The sequence below is a fragment of the Carassius carassius genome, chromosome 34 (genome assembly GCF_963082965.1).
Source record: "Carassius carassius chromosome 34, fCarCar2.1, whole genome shotgun sequence".
In the NCBI taxonomy this organism is placed as follows: Eukaryota; Metazoa; Chordata; class Actinopteri; order Cypriniformes; family Cyprinidae; genus Carassius; species Carassius carassius.
Window position 1 is genome coordinate 7,820,389 of NC_081788.1, and position 18,881 is coordinate 7,839,269.

The 18,881-nt window shown below is 37.0% G+C and overlaps 1 protein-coding gene across 2 annotated transcripts in view; it reads right to left on the minus strand.

The window, feature by feature from the left end:
• Window positions 1-18,881, minus strand: part of LOC132115416 (nuclear receptor subfamily 6 group A member 1-A-like) — a 78,283-nt gene that overhangs the window by 14,204 nt on the left and 45,198 nt on the right. Inside the window, exon 1 of one of the 2 annotated variants that reach the window (XM_059523883.1) lies at window positions 5,958-6,120. The exons of the other annotated variant lie outside the window; for it this stretch is intronic. Coding sequence (XP_059379866.1) covers window positions 5,958-5,973 — 16 coding nt within the window. The 5' untranslated portion in view covers window positions 5,974-6,120. Of the gene's footprint in view, window positions 1-5,957; window positions 6,121-18,881 lie in introns of those variants that run through there. 2 annotated transcript variants of the gene reach the window in all.

Consider the following 18,881-nt stretch of genomic DNA (forward strand, 5'->3'; position numbering starts at 1 on the left):
AAAAGTCAGGTTTATCCATTGATCTGAATCTTTCCTGTTGCTTTGGGCTGTGTGTACCCCACCCTCTGCACTCACAGGGCTCCGACCCCCCACTGCATGCACCTATTAAAACCTGCATTGTTACCCTGAGGTCAGGCCGGGTTTCAGTCCATACTTTACCACAAGCAGCAAATGCAGATCCTGCCTTTTAAACATTGACACTGATCTCAGTTTGAGTGACTAAACATACAGCTCAACAGAAGTACAATATTAAAAAAAAATGAAAATCTTACATTTAATGCTCAAGTTATTTAGGCTTTAGATTACTTACACAGAAATTCATATGTTAAGATATTTTTGTTTACATACGTTGTACAAGTTGTTTTTGTCAACAAAATTAATTTCAAGCATTTACGCAGAAACGAATAGAGAAATGAGAAACATCATAAGAAATATTTCTATTCAAGTGAAAATATGACAGAAAATATAATTTTTTTAAATAAAAAATATATGTATATTCAGCAAGAATACATTAAATTAATCAAAAGTGACAATATTACAAGACATTTCTATTTTAAATAATTTTTTTTCTTTTGAACTATTTATCAAAAATAATTTTACAAAAATATTCATATTAATTAAATAGTGATAATTGATTACATATCAACATATTAAAATGATTTCTGATGGATCGTCTGACACAATAATTCGGATTTACATCACAGGAATAAATGATATCTTAAATTATTTTTTTCACAATATTAATGTTTGGTCAAATAATGCAGCCTGATTATTAAAAATTTACCATGAAATTATCATCAAAATATCACATTAACCCTATACAGTTACTTTTTACAACAATAAAAATTTAAAATAAACTTGATATGTGCCACTATTGTTGAAAAATTTAGAAAGCTTCTTACACAAGGCACTATTAACTGTCAATACTATCTCTATTAATGCCTATTTAGTTTACACTAGTAACAGTTACAGAAACTCTGATTACAGTGGTGAATGTTGGTAAGGATGTGTGTGTTTTCTGTAAAGCAGTGGCCATGTGTCCGGGCAGGTGTGTGTCTCAGCAGCGGAGGATGGGAGGACAGAACAGATGATGGCGAGCAGAGAGCGGAGGATGGGGGGGGGGGGGGAGAGAGAGAGAGTGACAGAGGTCTACCTCTCTATGAGGGCTTTGTCTTTAGTTTCCATTACAATCAATCCCAGCTGAGTGAGCATGAGGTTTGGGGGGTGGGTGAGCTGTCCTGTACTTTTTCCCGCTCTTACTCAACTCTTCCTCTTATGTATGATCTATATGCACACACCTTTCACTTTGTGCAGATGCCTAACCCTGTCAAGTCTGTCAATACATAAATCAAATGATTTCATAAATCAATTGAGATCTCATTCTTATTGGACAATTCAAAGCCAAACTGTGATCTGGGGTGGATCACGGAAATGCTGGTTAAATAAGAGTATGTTCTCTATCCCGAATGATTTCAGGTACCCACCGATCCCGTTCGGATCTCCTCACCACCTCCACCGCCTGGTCAGTGTTATGTTAATCATCTGAGCTCCACATTTCCACAGTCATGACAAGCTCAGCCTTTGTCAAACCCAAAGCATGAAAGAAAGAATGAGAAGACTCTCTGCTCCCCTTCCCCCTTCGACCTGCACACTGTAGTAATCTCATAACCATCACAAGAGACCTGGAATTAGCATGTGGTAATTAAACTGAGGCTCGGTCTTAATGTTAAGCAAACAGTTCTGCTTACATCGACCAGATGAATCCTGGAGCTCTAAGAAATGCTTTGTGCTTCACTTACAATGGTTTCTGACAGTTAGGTTGGACTTAAACCAGATTTTCCCATTTTTTTCCCCATTTTGAACCTTTTGAAATCATTGTAAATTTTGAGATGTTCAAGATGCATTCATTATACAGTACAGTTCACAAGTTTGGGGGAAATAAGAATAATACTTACTACTTAATTAATACTTGCATTAAGTAAAGAGTAAATGTTTCACAAATCCTCATAATTGAATGATTTCTGAAGGATCATGTGACACTGAAGACAACTAATGATGCTAAAAATTCAGCTTTGATCACAGGAATAAATTGCATTTTAAAATATATTCGCATAGAAAACAGTTCAATTAAATTGCTCTCTACTGTGTTTTTGATCAAATAAACAAAAGAGACTTTCAAAAATATTAATATTAATTTAATCATCGTTTATATTATATCACCAGCTACATCTGAAACCATCTGAAGGCCAATTAACTGAAACCTTGATGAAACAAAAGTGTAAATTGAAGCCTTGCAGCTAAACAGCATTAAGGAGACACAGAGTAATGAAGTTACGTCAGAATATTGACGCGTTCATCCACATCTCTGCGTTTCTACATCTTAGGCATTGTTTGGCCTCTCAGTAGCATCTATAGTTAGCTTAACAAAATCAATAAAGCCCATCAGCAGATAAAACGCATCAAAACCTGAAATATTTGCAAACATTACACAAGACACAGAGCCATATTGATCTCTTGTTGCAAGGGCAGATGTTTTTCGTAGCTCACCATGATCAGAGATCTGCTATCTGGGTTTATGGGTCAACAAATGAATACGGTCGAGGGCTCTAAAAACTTTTCCATCTTAGTTTCATCTGACGTGATTGACCATGAGACTTAGGTTTATGTGCAGCTCTTCAAATTATGAATGATTCTAGTCTATAATGGGGAAAGTTGTTTTGTGTAATTTTTGTGTGGTGAAATTTTTGTGTGGTTCTTTGTAATTATTTGTGAATTTACTGGCAAAATCGGAGTGAAAATCTTTCAGAGCATTTCCCACAACAATTTTTAAAAAAATAATTTTTCACTCTTAAAATGAAAGGTCCTTTATTGGCATTGATGGTTCCATGAAGAACCTTTAACATCCAATGAATCTTTTAATTCCATAAAATATACTTTATAGCGTAAAAATAATCTTTGGCTTTTTAAAATGTTCTTAACACAAAAATATGGCTGTTTCATGAAAGGTTCTTTAAGAAACCAAAATGGTTCTTCTAGGCCATCGCTGCAAAATCTCTTTCTTTTTGAGAGCGTAGATGTTGACACGGGCTCATTTGTTGGTGAGCAGAAAGGCCACTTCCTGAACAGGTTTAGTTACTAAATTTAGCCCAGAATGGCTGAACCTGTACACCCTGATGTCCTCTGCTGCTATTGATCTTCACTTGGCTTGAATCTCCCTCCCCCGTGTGTATGAGCGCACACAAACGCCCCTCCACCACAGAAGTGACTTCCTACATGGAAGAGTGAAGAATGGAGCTGATGGAAAAATGCATGGAGAAACAGAGCAGGAGAGATGAGAGAAAGGAATAAGAGGAAGAGGGGACAGAGGGATGAGTGAGAGATCACTGAGAGATCCCCCACTTCTGTCAGAAACAATAACAGGGGAGATGGGCGGCAGGAGAATAGGATTAGGAGGAGAAAGAGGAGTTGTGTACAGTGTCCTTTCAGCTCCCCCAGACACACTCACACACACACACACAATAGTGCTCTCACATACCACCCTTGAACATATTCACCCTCCAGAACAATACTGTGGCATTTTCCAATCAAGGTGCATTCAAACTCAATCACAAAGCCACAGTGCTCTCAAAGTGCCGCCCAGGTTCCTTTCGCAAACCTCGCTTGTTAAGAATGCACAACAACAGCTTATGCTTGGCCAATATGGGTTTTAAACAGCCAACATCATTAAAATCAGTGGCTAATGGCTGATATAATGGCAACAAATTAATGTAATAAAATAATATTTGTAGGTATTTTTATTTATTTATTAATTTATTTCTAATAGCATTATTAAAATTGTGTTTTTAATTTATTTATTAACTGTTCACAAGGCTGCGGTTAGAACAAACACATGGACTGTAACAGAGTGATTATCGGCTGATGCATTTGCTCAAACTGGCCTAAACTGGCTTGGCTGATATAATGGTCAGTCTATCACTAATAACCTCTACATATAAAAGTGTGTGTTTATTTAGATTACATATTTAAACTCTTATCTAGGCTGTTTAAATCAATGTCATATAAAAGCAACAGCATGAAAAGCAGTTAAGGTGTTCAATTTATTCTGATTCATGCCATTGAATCCGATTTAAAATATTTGAAATATATGAAACGGCTTCATAATCACTTTTTAGATGCATCGCCTTTTTAGACAGTTATAGAAATGTGTGCATTTAGACTAGGAAAATGTGTGAAAGATTTTCTTTAAGCTGTTTCGATAAGCCTGAAAGCAAACTATTTCAAACATGCAAGGTGTTACGACTGATTTCTTCCTGAACGAGCCCCCAGGGGCTTTAACTGTTCTAAATAGTCAGAGAATTTGAAGGCGAGATCACACCTTTTCTAAATGGCATTAACTTATCAAAAGGTGTTTTTTTATGTAGGCACCTGAAATAAGAAAATCAGATGCACACAGAAAGAGCGGTTTGCACCTTCAGTCATTATGTGAACGCAGTTTCACACCATCCTTTGAGGAAGGTCATTGATGGGCTTAAAACTGGACTTAAAACTAACACAGGGCAGACAGAAAGCTAATATCACTTTTATTCAGTAGTCAGCATGTGTGTGTTTAACATGGGCGTCACACTTCTCAACCCTTTGTTTTTGTTACGGGCAGGAGGAACAATGGATGAAGCAAACTATTCTTGCATGTTGCCATTTTAGAGAGGATGAATGGTTGGAGATATTGACTTTTATAATAGAAGATTTTTTTAAGGAGTTGCTAAAGGGTTGCTTTTGGTGTCAAGGTTCAAGGCCATCGCTTTAAGACGCAATGTTTTTTACCTTTAATGTAGTGTGGGACATCACAGCACCAGAACAGAGCAAACCGAGATATGATTATGTGGCCAAACTGATAAAATCTCGAGCACTGAGGGGTGAAGTTTGGGCTACAGTGATAAACCCATGCGGGGGATGTGTGGATGTATCGGGGGTTTAACCAGATGATCGTGGAGACGCGCTGACCCCCGCTCGAATCGCATGAGGACAGCTGCCTGCTCAGCTCAGAAAACCTTTTCCAGATGGGTCACATACCACAGAGCACACACACTATCACCATAAACCCACTAAATACACAAGCACGAGCCACCAAACTCCTGAGCGAGAGGGAAAAAAATTTTGCAACATGGCTGAACGATGCTAGAAAGAAAATAAAACAACATATTGTGCAAACTAGAAATTGCTTAAAACATGCAGTGCATAAACAATTTGTGATTAAAGTTGCAAAGCTAAACATCGTCTCATTCCCAAAAATTTACTGTTTCGCTAAACCAAACCTGATTTACTAAGAGCTCAAGTGAATAAACATACCTAGAAATTGGTTACTAAGCTTCAATCAGCATTTACAGCATTTACAGATGTAGATATGAATTAAAATAGATTGGTCAAAGGATGACACATAAACAATTACTGTGCATTTTTTGTGAATCTGCACAACATATGATTGATCATCACAAATAAAATAATAACAAAGTGCTGTAAACCGTGAAACGATTTGTGCTAAAGACAATAAATGAAATTAATATGATAGCAAATAACAGTATGCAACATTTAGCAGCATAACAGACAAACAAAATCTGGCTTATCAGCTATTATGTTACAAATTAGGCGGATAGCTGAATGAAATATTCATGATATTGGCTTTACCAACATCTAGTGAACAGGATTTTGAGGTTTCACGAGGAAAAATTTCTCTCAGACTGCTAAAAAAAGAGAAAACGTACAGTCCAATTCTTCCTACAGCTGTTAGCTTTAGCAGGTTTACCTTTCAGAAACACTAAGAGTACCAGGATGGGCCTTATTTGCTTGTACATTAGATACACTATTAATCTGATATCATCACATACAGTCTTTAACAGCCTTGCTAACAAACCCGTCTCTATGAAATGGGCTCTCTGGTCCCTTCTTGCTTTTTTTCTTACCTTCCCACGAATCCATTTCATGTCTCTCCTGGGCTCCCTGTCATCCATTCATACATGTATCCTCCTCAGGAACAGCGTAGGCCTCATGACTCTTTTCTTGTCCTCCTCTTCTTTCTCTTTGCTCCCTCCTCTCCTCTGCTCTGACTCTCACTGATCCGCCTCTCAGCCTCAGCCCCTCTGGTCAGTTTCAGCCCGGTCACATGACCGCTGAGTTCAGGCCCCAGGGGTCACGGTGTGGCCGGAGGGCCAATGGCAATGCGGGGGTTATCTGAGTGGAACTGATAGCCCTATTTTACCCTACTGCTGAACAATGCAAGCCACCTCCCTCCCTCTCTGACTCGCTCTACCTTTCTCTCCTTCGCTTCTTTCAAAGTCAGCAGAAGTGCACAGACGGTCAAAGGCTGCAAACCTCAACGCAGGGACAGATTAAATTGAGCCGTTTTGTTGTCAAAGTATACGAAGCTTGAAGCACAACAGCTAACTGGGAGCCATGCTAACAAAAATACATCACGTAATCCTATGTTGCCATTCTTTATATTTACTACTTCTACTAATAATAATGTCATTATTGAGAAATTTTTTGTCAAAAGTTTCTAAAATCTCCCATATCTGCAACCTGTGGAATTAAACTGGCATGAGGCATGTTTTAATTTAATCTAAAATTAATATTGCTTTTATTTAACATTCTAAACTGATATTAAACTAAACCATTCTGAATTAATATTAAAGCATACATTATGGGTGCTTCTAGGAGGCCAAGGGAAGAGAAGATCACCCCAATCCAGTTCAAGCCTGTGTGATAGCATTAGCCTCTGCTAAGACTAATGACGCCCCCTCCCTGAGCCACACAGAAGAGGCTTTTCACATTCAAATGCAACAGGAGAGTCAGGAAGGGGGTGAGGGAGGAGGAGAGGGACTGTGTTGGACTTTGTCATGTAGAGGTTAGGAGGGGCGCGTGTAGTCGAGTATGAAGTCGGAGGAGGTTCAAGTTTCTGCTGCAGCTGTCACAGGACGGCTGGGTTTGACCCTAAGGCTACGCTGACACATAAGCTAAATGCATTTAATTATCTTCATGCATGCTGGAGAGCTGCAGACATTCAGCAATCACAATGACACAGTCATGCCTTTTGTTTTTAAATGCCTTCTCATCTCCGAACATCACTCAGTAATATAAGATACACCCAAACATTAAATATTGACTTGGGGTCTGACCTCAAACAAGCAAACACCTGATTCAGAAGAGGCTGATGATACACAGGGCAAGTTTTTGAGCAATTTTGCCAAGCAATGTTGCTTGGTTGCATTGAGGATGGATAACAAATGTCTATCTGGGTGCTTTAGATCTGTCCTGGGTGTTTTAGATCTGTCATGGGCCCTGTGTCTCATCTGGCTGCCTGTTGGCGGCAACATTTCCCAAAATTGCATTGCAACATTGCTCAAAAAGTTGCCCCATGTATAATCAGACAGAAACCTTGACTGTTGCACATGCTTTGTATGAGAGGACAACAGTGAATGTACTGGATCTGGAAAGACTGAAAAAAGATTTTTGTGGAAACTGTTATTTCCATTATAAATTAGTGTAAAGGAAGGAACAGTCTGGCAAAGAGAAGCATTCTGTTGTTGGCCTTGATAACATAAATAACGCTGCGTGTGAAGGAAAGAATAAAGGAAGTGATATTACAGCACAACAAATGTTCCCAGTCATTTCCCAGATTGCCACGCAGTAATGCCTTTCTAAAGAGGGTCTTCACCATATGCTCTCAGTCACAACCTGACCTAAAAAAAGCCCTGTCAAGGAATTTCTCAGAAACATCAACAGGCTTTTCCCCTCGGCTTTGGCAGCACTGATTACATCATCTAAAGAGGATAAATCTGCTACTAAAACTTAAGTGGCCCAATGTATATGTTCAAAGCGTGATTGGTTGCTCGAGTTTTGGTGACATAACTATATAAAATTCCCACTAAAACATTTAAAAGCAACAGAACTGGTACATTCAGCCAGACCAAAACCTTTTTCAGATGTAATTAAAAATATATAACAGCATTAGGGAAACCACACTTGAGTTTTGCCAGTTTTGCCCATGCAGCATGAGGCCAGATTAACTGGGCTTTTGAAATTTAATGGTGTTTATAACAGAACCAATCAAAGCAAAGTTTCCTGTTTGAATATTATGACCTTGATCCATCTTCTCAAACTCCCTGGTGTATAAAGTGCAATTGAAAAAGTAATATTCCCCTTATGAACCGAACTGCTACAACAAAAGCATTTTCCGCCTCAAACGCTGCAAAACTCAGTCATGTGTTTAAATATGAGACGGTTCACTTTCTCTCCTGAGTTTAAATCTAATTATACTGGCTAGAGTAATTAATCTTATTAAAATATTAACCTTGTGAGACTATGCTCCAAGTTAACAAGGGAACGAGGTATAAAAATGCATTTTTGTCTGCATGGATTGAGCCTTCATTAAAGAGAGGATTATTAATACAACACACAAGCTTCAGTCGGAAAGGATCTGCTATGTGGGTTTGACCTTGGCTTGTCATTTTTAATAGGTGATCAAACTTTATGAACAGGAGATTAGCCAATGGGAAGAGACCATATGTGACCCTTGACCTTGCCGTATCCTTCCTGACCCTTCTACTTAGCACGTGCAGGATGAATGGCATAATCAGCTGGTTTGACCCCGAGGTCAAAGTTGACCGAAGTATGTTGCATTTCCTGTGAGCTTGTGAGCGGACGGAAGCACTAGCATTAGCAGAGTTTTTTATTATTATTGTTATTTATTTTTATTTTTATGGCTTTACAGTCAGTTTTTATCAATTTAATACATCTTTGCCAAATAAAATTATTATTTATTGCAAAGAATAAAATGGTCAATAAAATGAACTCAAAATTGTTAAAACATGACTTGTTTTTATAATTATTTATTATCACTTGACATGGCTGGTGTTAACCACATCAACTCTGGGGACCCACCGGTGGGTCCAATATTGCATATGCCTAATTCTCAAAAAATCTAAATAACAGCTGAAGTGGTTTTAAATCTTGAAATTAATGCAAAGGAGAATTACCACTTAAGTTATTTTAGTCAAGTGAGATATTGGCCATCAATCTCAAAATGACCAAATATTGATAGATTAATCGATAAATCGTTGATACAGTATATTAATCTATCTCTAGATAGCGTTTGCTAACACGTTGAGTCACTGTGGCTCGAGTTTGGCTTGTCATTTCCTGATCCTGTTCTTCCCCTTGCCCTTATTTCCTGTACTCTCTTGAATATTGCTGTCAAGTGGCCTAAAAATAAAGAAATACATTTGGTGACAACAAGGTGTACACACACATACACACAGTTAAACCACCACTCAAACTATCCACCTCAACACATTCAACAGAAACAAAAGAATAAATGCACCAGCCCAGGATCAAAAAAACAAAACAGAAAAATGACAGAAAATTGATCTTTTAAAACACTGCTAATTATTCCATAAGCTGTGATGTGAATGATGAATGACTGACTTGAGATATGTGAGGGTCACAGCCACTCCAGACTAGATTGGATTAGGACGCAGTAGATTTCATTACAACCGAGCCTTTCTTTTCTCTTTTCAAGGCTTTGGTTATTGATCGATCTCTGAAGCTCATCACATTGTAATGGTCACTTCTGACACAACTGTTCCCTGAAGAGGAGCGATATGATATGCTAAGAACACAAATACAATAAAGACATGAATGGTTGCTGGATACAATCTATTCCACAAAGCATTGTATGAATGGATATGGCTTATAGTAATATGACAAATAACATGTCCATGAACTTCTCTCATGAAGATTTTTGGTTCAAAGGTATGCAGGAGTAAATATAAAGTGTATTTGCAGACATTTTTAATATCTCCCTCAATTGGGGTGTAGTGCCAACTTGCCTCAAAAGTGCCATTCTGTTCCAAAGATGTTGAGTCCAGTCTTCTTAAATGATTTTCGCCCAGTGGCCCTTACACCAATCATAATTAAAGGCTTGGAGGAGCTGGGTATGCAGCATGTTAAGGGGCTGTTTACACAACAAGGTTTTCAGCCAAAAATCAGCTCTTCACTGATTTCAGTTTGGCTTTTAATATGATCATTCCACAACAGTTGGTGGAGAAGCTGAGGATGCTAGGAGTGGACACAAGCACATGCAACTGGCTTCTTAACTTCTTGACACTGCAGCTGCTGAAAGTCAAGGTGGACAGTGATGTTTCAAGAACCATTACACTGAGTACGGGCTCTCTGCAAGGCTGCGTCTTGAGACCCCTGTTGTTCTGCCTGCTAACTCATGACTGTACTGTAAGAGTAAGCACCAACCATATTATCAAGTATGCTGATGATACAACAGTAGTGGGTCTCATAAGTGACAATGATGAGGCTGCATACAGGAGCAGTTTACATCATGGTGCACTCTCAGAAAAAAAAGATTAAAAAATTGTCACTGGGGTGTTACCTTTACAGAAGGCATATTTGTACCTAAAAGGTAATAAAGTGTACCTTTGGAAAAGTGACAGCTGTTGTACCTTTTTTTTCTTAGAGTGTGTAGACTTCATAAACTTGCCCCCAATGTGGACAAAACAAAGGAGATGGTGATAGATTTTAGGAGAGGCAACCACCTACTCTTACTACTAACCATTGATGGTGCTGTCGAATTGTTGTGAAGCTCTGATTGTTCTTTAAAAGGCGCCACTTTTCCAGATCCTACTACTATTCTTGAAGAAATATATTCCTCAATTGAAAAAGTAAACCAATGTACTTTTTTTCTGAATTTGAAGGCAAAGTTCATTCAAGTTCAGTACTGTGCCACTGGGAAAAGTACCTGATATACTTCCAAAAGTTCCAAAGTTTAAAAACACTTGCTTTTTACTTGTGCATCTCAGTCACAGGTAGCTGTGCTATATATAATGGTTTTATATATAGTGAAATAACAAAAATTGTGCAGTTTCCTAGATCAAGGGGCAAAAGAGCATACCAACTGACACATTTCACCCCAAATATCACAAATATCTGATAAATTCGGGAGATTCTGGTAATGTGAAACTTCTTCAATTATGTTTTTAATGCAACAATAATTATTTTTTTGTCCTGAAATAAAGATCTGATCAAAAAGGTAAAGTGGATTTTGGTATAAGGTGTGAAGAAAATCCTGTGTGATAAGTTGTTTTTTTCCAAATGTTTTTAAAATACATTTTACCAACTTGTAGAATATTAATAATTGTAACATTTTCAACTTAACATCACACTTAAAATAGCAAAACTTGGACAAAAGTAATGGAAGAGACACAACAAAAATATTATAAATTGTGTCCAAACATTTGTTTTTCTGTCCTAATTGTTAATAAAAAAAAACAAAAAACAAAATAAAGAAAGTCAGCACTTGGTGAGTAGAGTCAGCAGAGGGCAGCAGTAAACTGCACAGAGATGTGTGCCACTCCCAGAGCTGCCCGAGTCCCACCCAGTCATTGTTCATTCTAGCTATGGGTTAGGCTTCTGACTCGGAAGGAAGTGTTACCGTTAATACCGTTAAATCAGGTGTTAGGAAATCAGGTGATTTGCCTCAAGGAACTCAGTAAAAGAAATCTAAATGTATTCACCGAAACCGTGACTCACCGAAAGCACGATGCATTAGAGAGCAAGACTAAACTTAATGACCGAAACCAGCACGTGAATGACTTATTGTAGTGTTCTAAAGAGCTCATTTGTATCAGTTCTTTGATTTGTGAATCTTCCTCATTGGTGGCTTCTGGTTCTATAGAGTAGTTCTGGGAATTTCCTGACAATGGTTTGCAGAGATGCAGATGACTGAGGCAGTTTCCTAAAGCAAAGGTCCATTCAGAAACTTACAAACACCTGCACAGCACTGAGTGTGTGAGTCTGTTCATTAAATACTGAATACTTGTCTGACAGTGTGACATGCTATAATGCATTAAAACCAGATAAAAGTGTTTTTAAGCATTTTGCTCTTTCTTTTATAAAGATATATACATGCTGCTTTATGAGCACATACTGATTTAGAGACTACTTGGCTTAATTTATACAAATATATACACTGAGGGATTTGCATTTGTGAAGTGATTATGAGAGATCTGAAAATATCCTGTGGTGTATCCAAGAAAAAGAACAAAGACAAATATTTTCCTTACTTCAGTTCAAAATAAAAAATAAAAAAAGGTTTTAAATATATTTTTTACTTTAAAAATATAATTCATTATAAAAATTATTTTAAAAAAATATATAATTAATTATTATGAATTAATTAATCATTATTAATTCATAAATATTGTTACGTTTTTAGGGAGTTGAACCAAATGACATTTTGTAGCCTTAACTTTTTTGACAAGGACAAAATAGGGTTCTTCTTATTATTTCCTGTTTTACATATTTACTTCTTGGATGTTGGTTGCACCGCGTGACGTTGTTGGTTGTACCATATGACATTTGTTGGACGCACAATAGTTTCAGATATAAATTTTGGTAATTTAATTAGTAGTAAAGTTTTGTTATTTACATTTATTAAGAATGCCGAACAAATTAAGATTTTCTTTCCAAGAACTGTATTCTTTTAATGAGAATTTTTTTTTCTTTAATATGAGATCTAAATTGCAGTTTTTTTTTTGATAGATTAAAAGATACCAAAATAATAAGCATGTTATTTTCTTTTGATCTAAATTCCCCCAAAATGTCTCACTGCTTCCTTAAACCTATCTGAGTGAGGCAGTTGACACCATATAGTTTAATTATTCGAAACTATCTTTTTCATTACATAAATGCACAGTAATGGGAGTTTCAATTCTGCAGGTGTTGCGTTTTTTTGGAAGGGGGCAGCAGAAGTGTTGAGAAGCTGCCAAGACGGCAGGATGTTGGGATGCGTCTCAACTACTCAGATTCACACCAACAGCCAACATCTGACTCAACAGAGTAAACCACTACTTTTACATAACATGATTAATGTGCTTATGACAAGTCTGATGAATAATTAAAACAGCAAATCAAATATTTAATAACCTCTTCTGTCACTAATAGTAGTTAGAAGAAGCGTCTTCCCCTATTAAGTGTTGAAAAACAGATACTGGCATGATTACCACAGGAAAATCTGCACTTGGCACTGGATATTAGAGCATGTTAAATTCAACAAACTCTATAACTCAGATATATTTTCTTGCGGTTATGGTATGCATGTATTATGTATATTCCACAGCATAAAATTTAAGATGATGTAGTTCAATTTAAAGGAAAAGATCACCCATAAAAATTGCATTTACTCTTTTAGTCCCAGACTAACTTGTAAGTCTGAGCTGTTTCACCTGAAAGATACTTGCACTGATTGATCTTAAAATATGTAACTGCCCTTGTTTTGTCTCAAGATGCACACCAGTAATGTTTTTTTTTTCTATGATGTGTTCATAAAAATTATTTAATTGTCCTAATTGAACTATGACCTAATCCTGGCTTAGTCTAAGCCCTGTCTGTGAAACCAGGCCTTAATCACTTAAAATGTGCACGCTTTACTCTTTTGCCATGTTTTAAAGTACACTTAAATAAATGTGCTGACTAAAGTACATTTAATTTAATACATTTTAAATTAATGCATTTGCAACTTCATTACAATTTTGTAGTTATAAATATATATGATATACAGGTTTCAATAAAAATGACATATGTTAATATATATTTTTATTTATTGAATGCTTGTCTGTAGTAAACCTTAATCATATTTCAAAGACAATAAGTAATTATAAGATTACACAAGGATGTACAACAAAAATTTTTTTATATTGTAACAATTTTTTTGCCTTTTTGGAGCTTGACGGCCCCTGGTCCTCATCTACTTTCATTGTAAGGAAAAGAGCAGCATGAACATTCTACTAAACTTCTTATTTAGTGCTCGATAGAAGTCAGTCAGTCAACGGGTTAGGAAATGACATCAGGGTGAAAACGTGACATTTCAATTCTGGCTAAACTCTTGGAATGATTCATCGCGGGGATTTACAGTGCAGAAAATTGAATGATATGCGATACTTATTGAATGAATCTGACATTTTTTTGATTTGCTGTACAAATTAGTTAACTGGAGACAACGAGGGTTTCTTCTGTCAGATGAGCGTTTCCATCACTATGTCAAATGATGTTAAAAATGTCAGATCATGTTGAACCTTTCTTTCACGGTTCGATGCCCACATTGACATTTCAACAAAGAACAAAGAGCCCTTAACGAATGAGCGAATATACTGCAAAAAAGCATATTGCACTACACTGATGTTAGGAAACACTCGTTTTCACCACAAGACCTCGTCACTCCATAAACAAAGGGTTAATAACTTGAAGCAAAAGAGAGGGACTCCAGAGGTCACAAAAGATCAAGCCTTCTGCATTCATGACCTCAATGCATAACACTCATCCTCATCATCCCCCATCTCTCCTGGACTCTTGCCGTCTTCCCTCCCCCTCTCTTTTCTCCTCATTGCCCCTCTTTTTCTCTCCTCCTTTTTCTGTCCAGCCCTCCTCTTCTTGCTCCAGAACTGTCAGATCACATTAGCGCATTTCACGCTCCAAGCCTGTGGAAAAAACAGCAGTGAACCTCGCCGCAATTCTCTTGCTCCAGTTCCCTCCCTGCACTCATCGCAGCTAAAATACCAACATTATTTTATTCATGATGAGGCCCACACGAAGCTCACATCGCCCCACTAAAGGCCACAGTGTCGCACAGACTAATGCAGAGGAGAAGAGAGATGCTGGTGATGCAGGCGTGTATTTGCATCTCTGCGAACACTCTTCACCCCTAAGCCGGTCTATGATCTTTAACTCCCAAACACGGCATCAGTGTTTGCCGTTTCACTCGTGGAATTGCACTCAGAAAATTGATTTTTGCTGCTCGATCAGTTTAACTATTGTAATGATCTAATGCTGCACAATTGCTGAACATTTTGTTACGAATCGATTTTTCTGTCTATTTCAATGTGTTAACCGAACTTTATTTACTTAATTCATTTGTTTTATTTTGTAAAATTTTTTTGCTCTGAACATAAAACATGACCTGAATTCAGCTTGTATTTAATAAATATTAAAATGTGCACAAAAAGACTATAATAAATCCACTCAAACCAAGAATGTTTAGCTGAAAGGCTAAATTAAATTGCATTGAAAAGTTTTCCTCAATTGCACTACATTCACTGAACACTTATTTTAAAAGAATACACCGTTTATGTTTTAAAAACCACATGTTTATATTCACATACAGTACCGTTCGAAATATATTTTTAAGAAATATATACTTTTTTTCATCAAAGATGCATTAAATTGTTCAAAATTGGCAGTAAGGACATAATGTTAAGAAAGATTTTTATTTCAAATAAATGCTCTTTTTTGACCTTTCTAATTATCAATGAATCATGAGAAGAAGAAAAAAACAGTTTCCTCAGAAATATTAAGCAGCATGTTTTCGACATTGATAAGAAGTGTTTCTTGAGCGGCAAATCAGCATATCAGAGTGATTCTGAAGGATCATGTGACACTGAAGACTGGAGTAATGATGCTGGAAATTCAGCTTTGCATCACAGAAATAAATAATAATTAACAATATATTACAATAGAAAACTGTTGCTTTAAATTGTAATATTATTTAATAATATTTTACTGTATAATAAATGTAGCCGTGGTGAACATAAAATACTTTGTTTAAAAAAAAAAGTAAAATCTTATGAATGGTAGTGTGTTTACTTGTTCACTCAAGCATGTGGGGAAAAAAATGAATAAATGTTATTGTGTCAGGTCAGAATGTGATTATATTGTAAATCTGTGTTAAATTTGAAGTATAGAAAATGCAGATTAGATTTTTACATTAATGAAGAAAAATGTGTATGCAGTTGTTAGGGTGTTCGGAGTGGTTATTTACCAACCCCATGAAATTATAATCAATAAATACTGTATGACACTAGTCCCTCTCTCAATGCAAGCCAATGGGACTTTTTTATCATCTGCCAGACAAAAATCATAAATCTGAATGAAATCCCAGTTGGAATGAGGCATCACTCTTTATGAGTTATCTTTAGCCACATTCGTTTCTAGCGAGTCATTTGTCATATCAGTTTCCTATTTTCTTATCTTGGGGTTATCATAGATTCTTGACACCAGCCGATTGTCACTGCTTTCATTGGTTTGAGAGAGGAGAAGTACGGGTCACGGTACAGACCCCCGCTCCCCTGCCTGTGATCTGCCTTCTGAAATGACAGGCTGGGCGCCTCTGTATGCTCCGGGTGGAGCATAATGACACTGTGTGCGTGTCTAACGTTAACATTACAGCTCCCTGGCCACAGGAACTGAGGGGAGGCCAAGCCTGTTATTAGCTCTGGGACGTCCTGTAATCATAACTGGGCGGGACACCGAGCTGTCTGTTAGGTGTGTTACTTTACAGCAGATCCCAGATCAGACGATGTCACCATAAACAACATGAAATAAAGGAGTTCATGCCACAGGTTAAATTCAACCAAAAATGAAAAGTTTATATCGCTTACTCATCCTCGCGTCACTCTAAATCCACACCACTTTCTTTTCTTTGTGAAATAAAAAAGGAGACGTTTCGTAGGACTTTCAGACGGCTCGTTTCCATGCAGTAAAAGTGAATCTCTCAAGCTCCAAAAAAAATAAAAATTCAATAAATGTTTTTCTGCTTTCATGTAAATTTCGCAGTTTTAGTAATTTTGTTGTTCATTTTATATGTCTCAGTCATTGGCGGAAATCACGGGGGGGTCGGGAGGGTCCGGACCCCCCCTATCTGAGGGTTGTCCCCCCCTAAAATATAACTGAAGTATGTGTATTGTAAATAATATAATGATATATAGTTAAACTAATTGTGTAAGTACTAAAACAATACAAATGCAAACGGAGCAACAACAAAAAGTTTAAAACATCTCGAGTTGCCCCTGCTTTGCCTCATAGTGCTTTGGTCCATTGCCTGCTCCCCTTTTACCTCACCACCACCGACACACACACACACACACACACACAGTCCGGTGCGAGAAAACAATGTGTTTCAGTAGTTGTGGAACTAGTTAAGCTTATTTTATTCACATTAAACCTCGGGTGAGGTGATTATTTTCTCTTTAATATGATGATGCTGAGTCATAAATAAATCGTGTCCAAAAAATATTATTGTGTACCAATTTACTTTTGTCACCGATGTGGTCTGCGTTGTTAGCGATCATAACGTTTACCCTTGTTTTATACAGGCGTTTACCTAGCTTGTTTAATAACGTCTTACACACATCCATAGTGTACGCATATACAAGTCTTGTACGTTAGATTAGACTAGTGCGGGTGCGCATTTAGATTTTCCCGCGTTCACTATGATTTAGTCGGTTTCAATGGCGGCTCGACGGTTGAGGCAGGGGAGGCACAGTTTCCCCCAAATTTTGAGGTGAAAATGAGGAAGATTTAAGGTTAATAAAATTACTATTCATTTCAGTTCATGTCTCAGAATGTATATATTTTTGTTTGTAATTTCACAGTTGTAATTCCATTACATGAAATCTCCACTTTTCTATCGCGAATGTGCCGAATCTGCTGATGTAATTACAACCGCTAAGTGAAAGAGAAGGGGAGGGGGAGGCCAGGGGAACCAATCAGCATTGAGTGTTCACTTTCAGCGCTGAGGAGTGCTGAGAAAAGTAACATCATAGAGGATGCTAGCCTCCCTTCTGGTATATCAACCAACCATCATAGAGACGTAAATTAGGTGCTATTAGTTTGACCGTCTCCCAGAGCGGCTGGGCTGATAATTTACCAAGTATTTATAAGGAGTATTGAATATATTTTCTTTACGGTTTCTGACTAAAAGCCACCAAAAAGCCATTTTAATGTGGTTAAGAAAATAATAATGATAACGATCGGCAGGGATCCCCAGACCAATACAATTAGTTTGCCTCCTCTATTTTAAAATCCACGAGCCGCCACTGGTCGGTTTATTTCATTTAATATAGTTAATCTAATATAACATCATACTAAGAGTGCAGTTGTTCTCCAGATATTAGCATAACAAATGTGATTTTGATTTTTATAAAAGTTTAATAAAAACGAAGTTAATATTAAGTGCATTTTAGGCACCATATTGTCTGTTTCAGCTCTATTTCACCAACGAAAAAAGTTAAAAACTAAGCTACAGCAGTAACGGCACTAATTGCGTCTTTGAGAAACACACTTGAGGAGGTGTTTCCTAACTGAATGAATCCACTTTTTGAACAAATCAGTCATTGACGTAATAAATTACTATTTTTAGTTTTTTCCTCTTTCTTTCACGTCTATACCGATCTCACTATACAGTTGTGTGAGGGTGTATGTCTAAGAGTGTGTATGCCTTCATTTTGCTAGGCATGGCAAATGTTTTTATATATGCATGTTTTAATCATAACTGTGAAGCAACAACATTGCTATTAAATGTGCTATATAAATAAATAAAAGTTGAAGTTAAGTTCAAATTCCATTGTATTTTGGTGGCTTGATTGTGTAAACAATTTAAAAAACATTGCAACAAAAAAAAAAAAGTTTTGAAGAATGTTTAGGTCAATTTAGTCAGCTTTTTCATTGAACCAGAAAGAAACTTTGAGAAGGAGGATAATAGAACGGTCTCCATGCAGTAAGGCTTTCCTCTCTGGACACATATCCTTAAGTAGCTACAATTTTGCCTCTTTTATTGGTGTCCCCTTCAAAACTTGCTAGTGAAAAATTTTATGTTTATTGCCCCCCCCCCCCAACATTTAGATGAAATTTTCGCCCCTGGTCTCAGTCTATATATCAGTCTATTTTAATCATATATGCAGAAAACTGTTTTTTTTTTGTCTCCTTACATTCAATTGCAAATTACATGAATCATGTAATTCAAAATAGCAGAGTATTTAGAGTAGAGT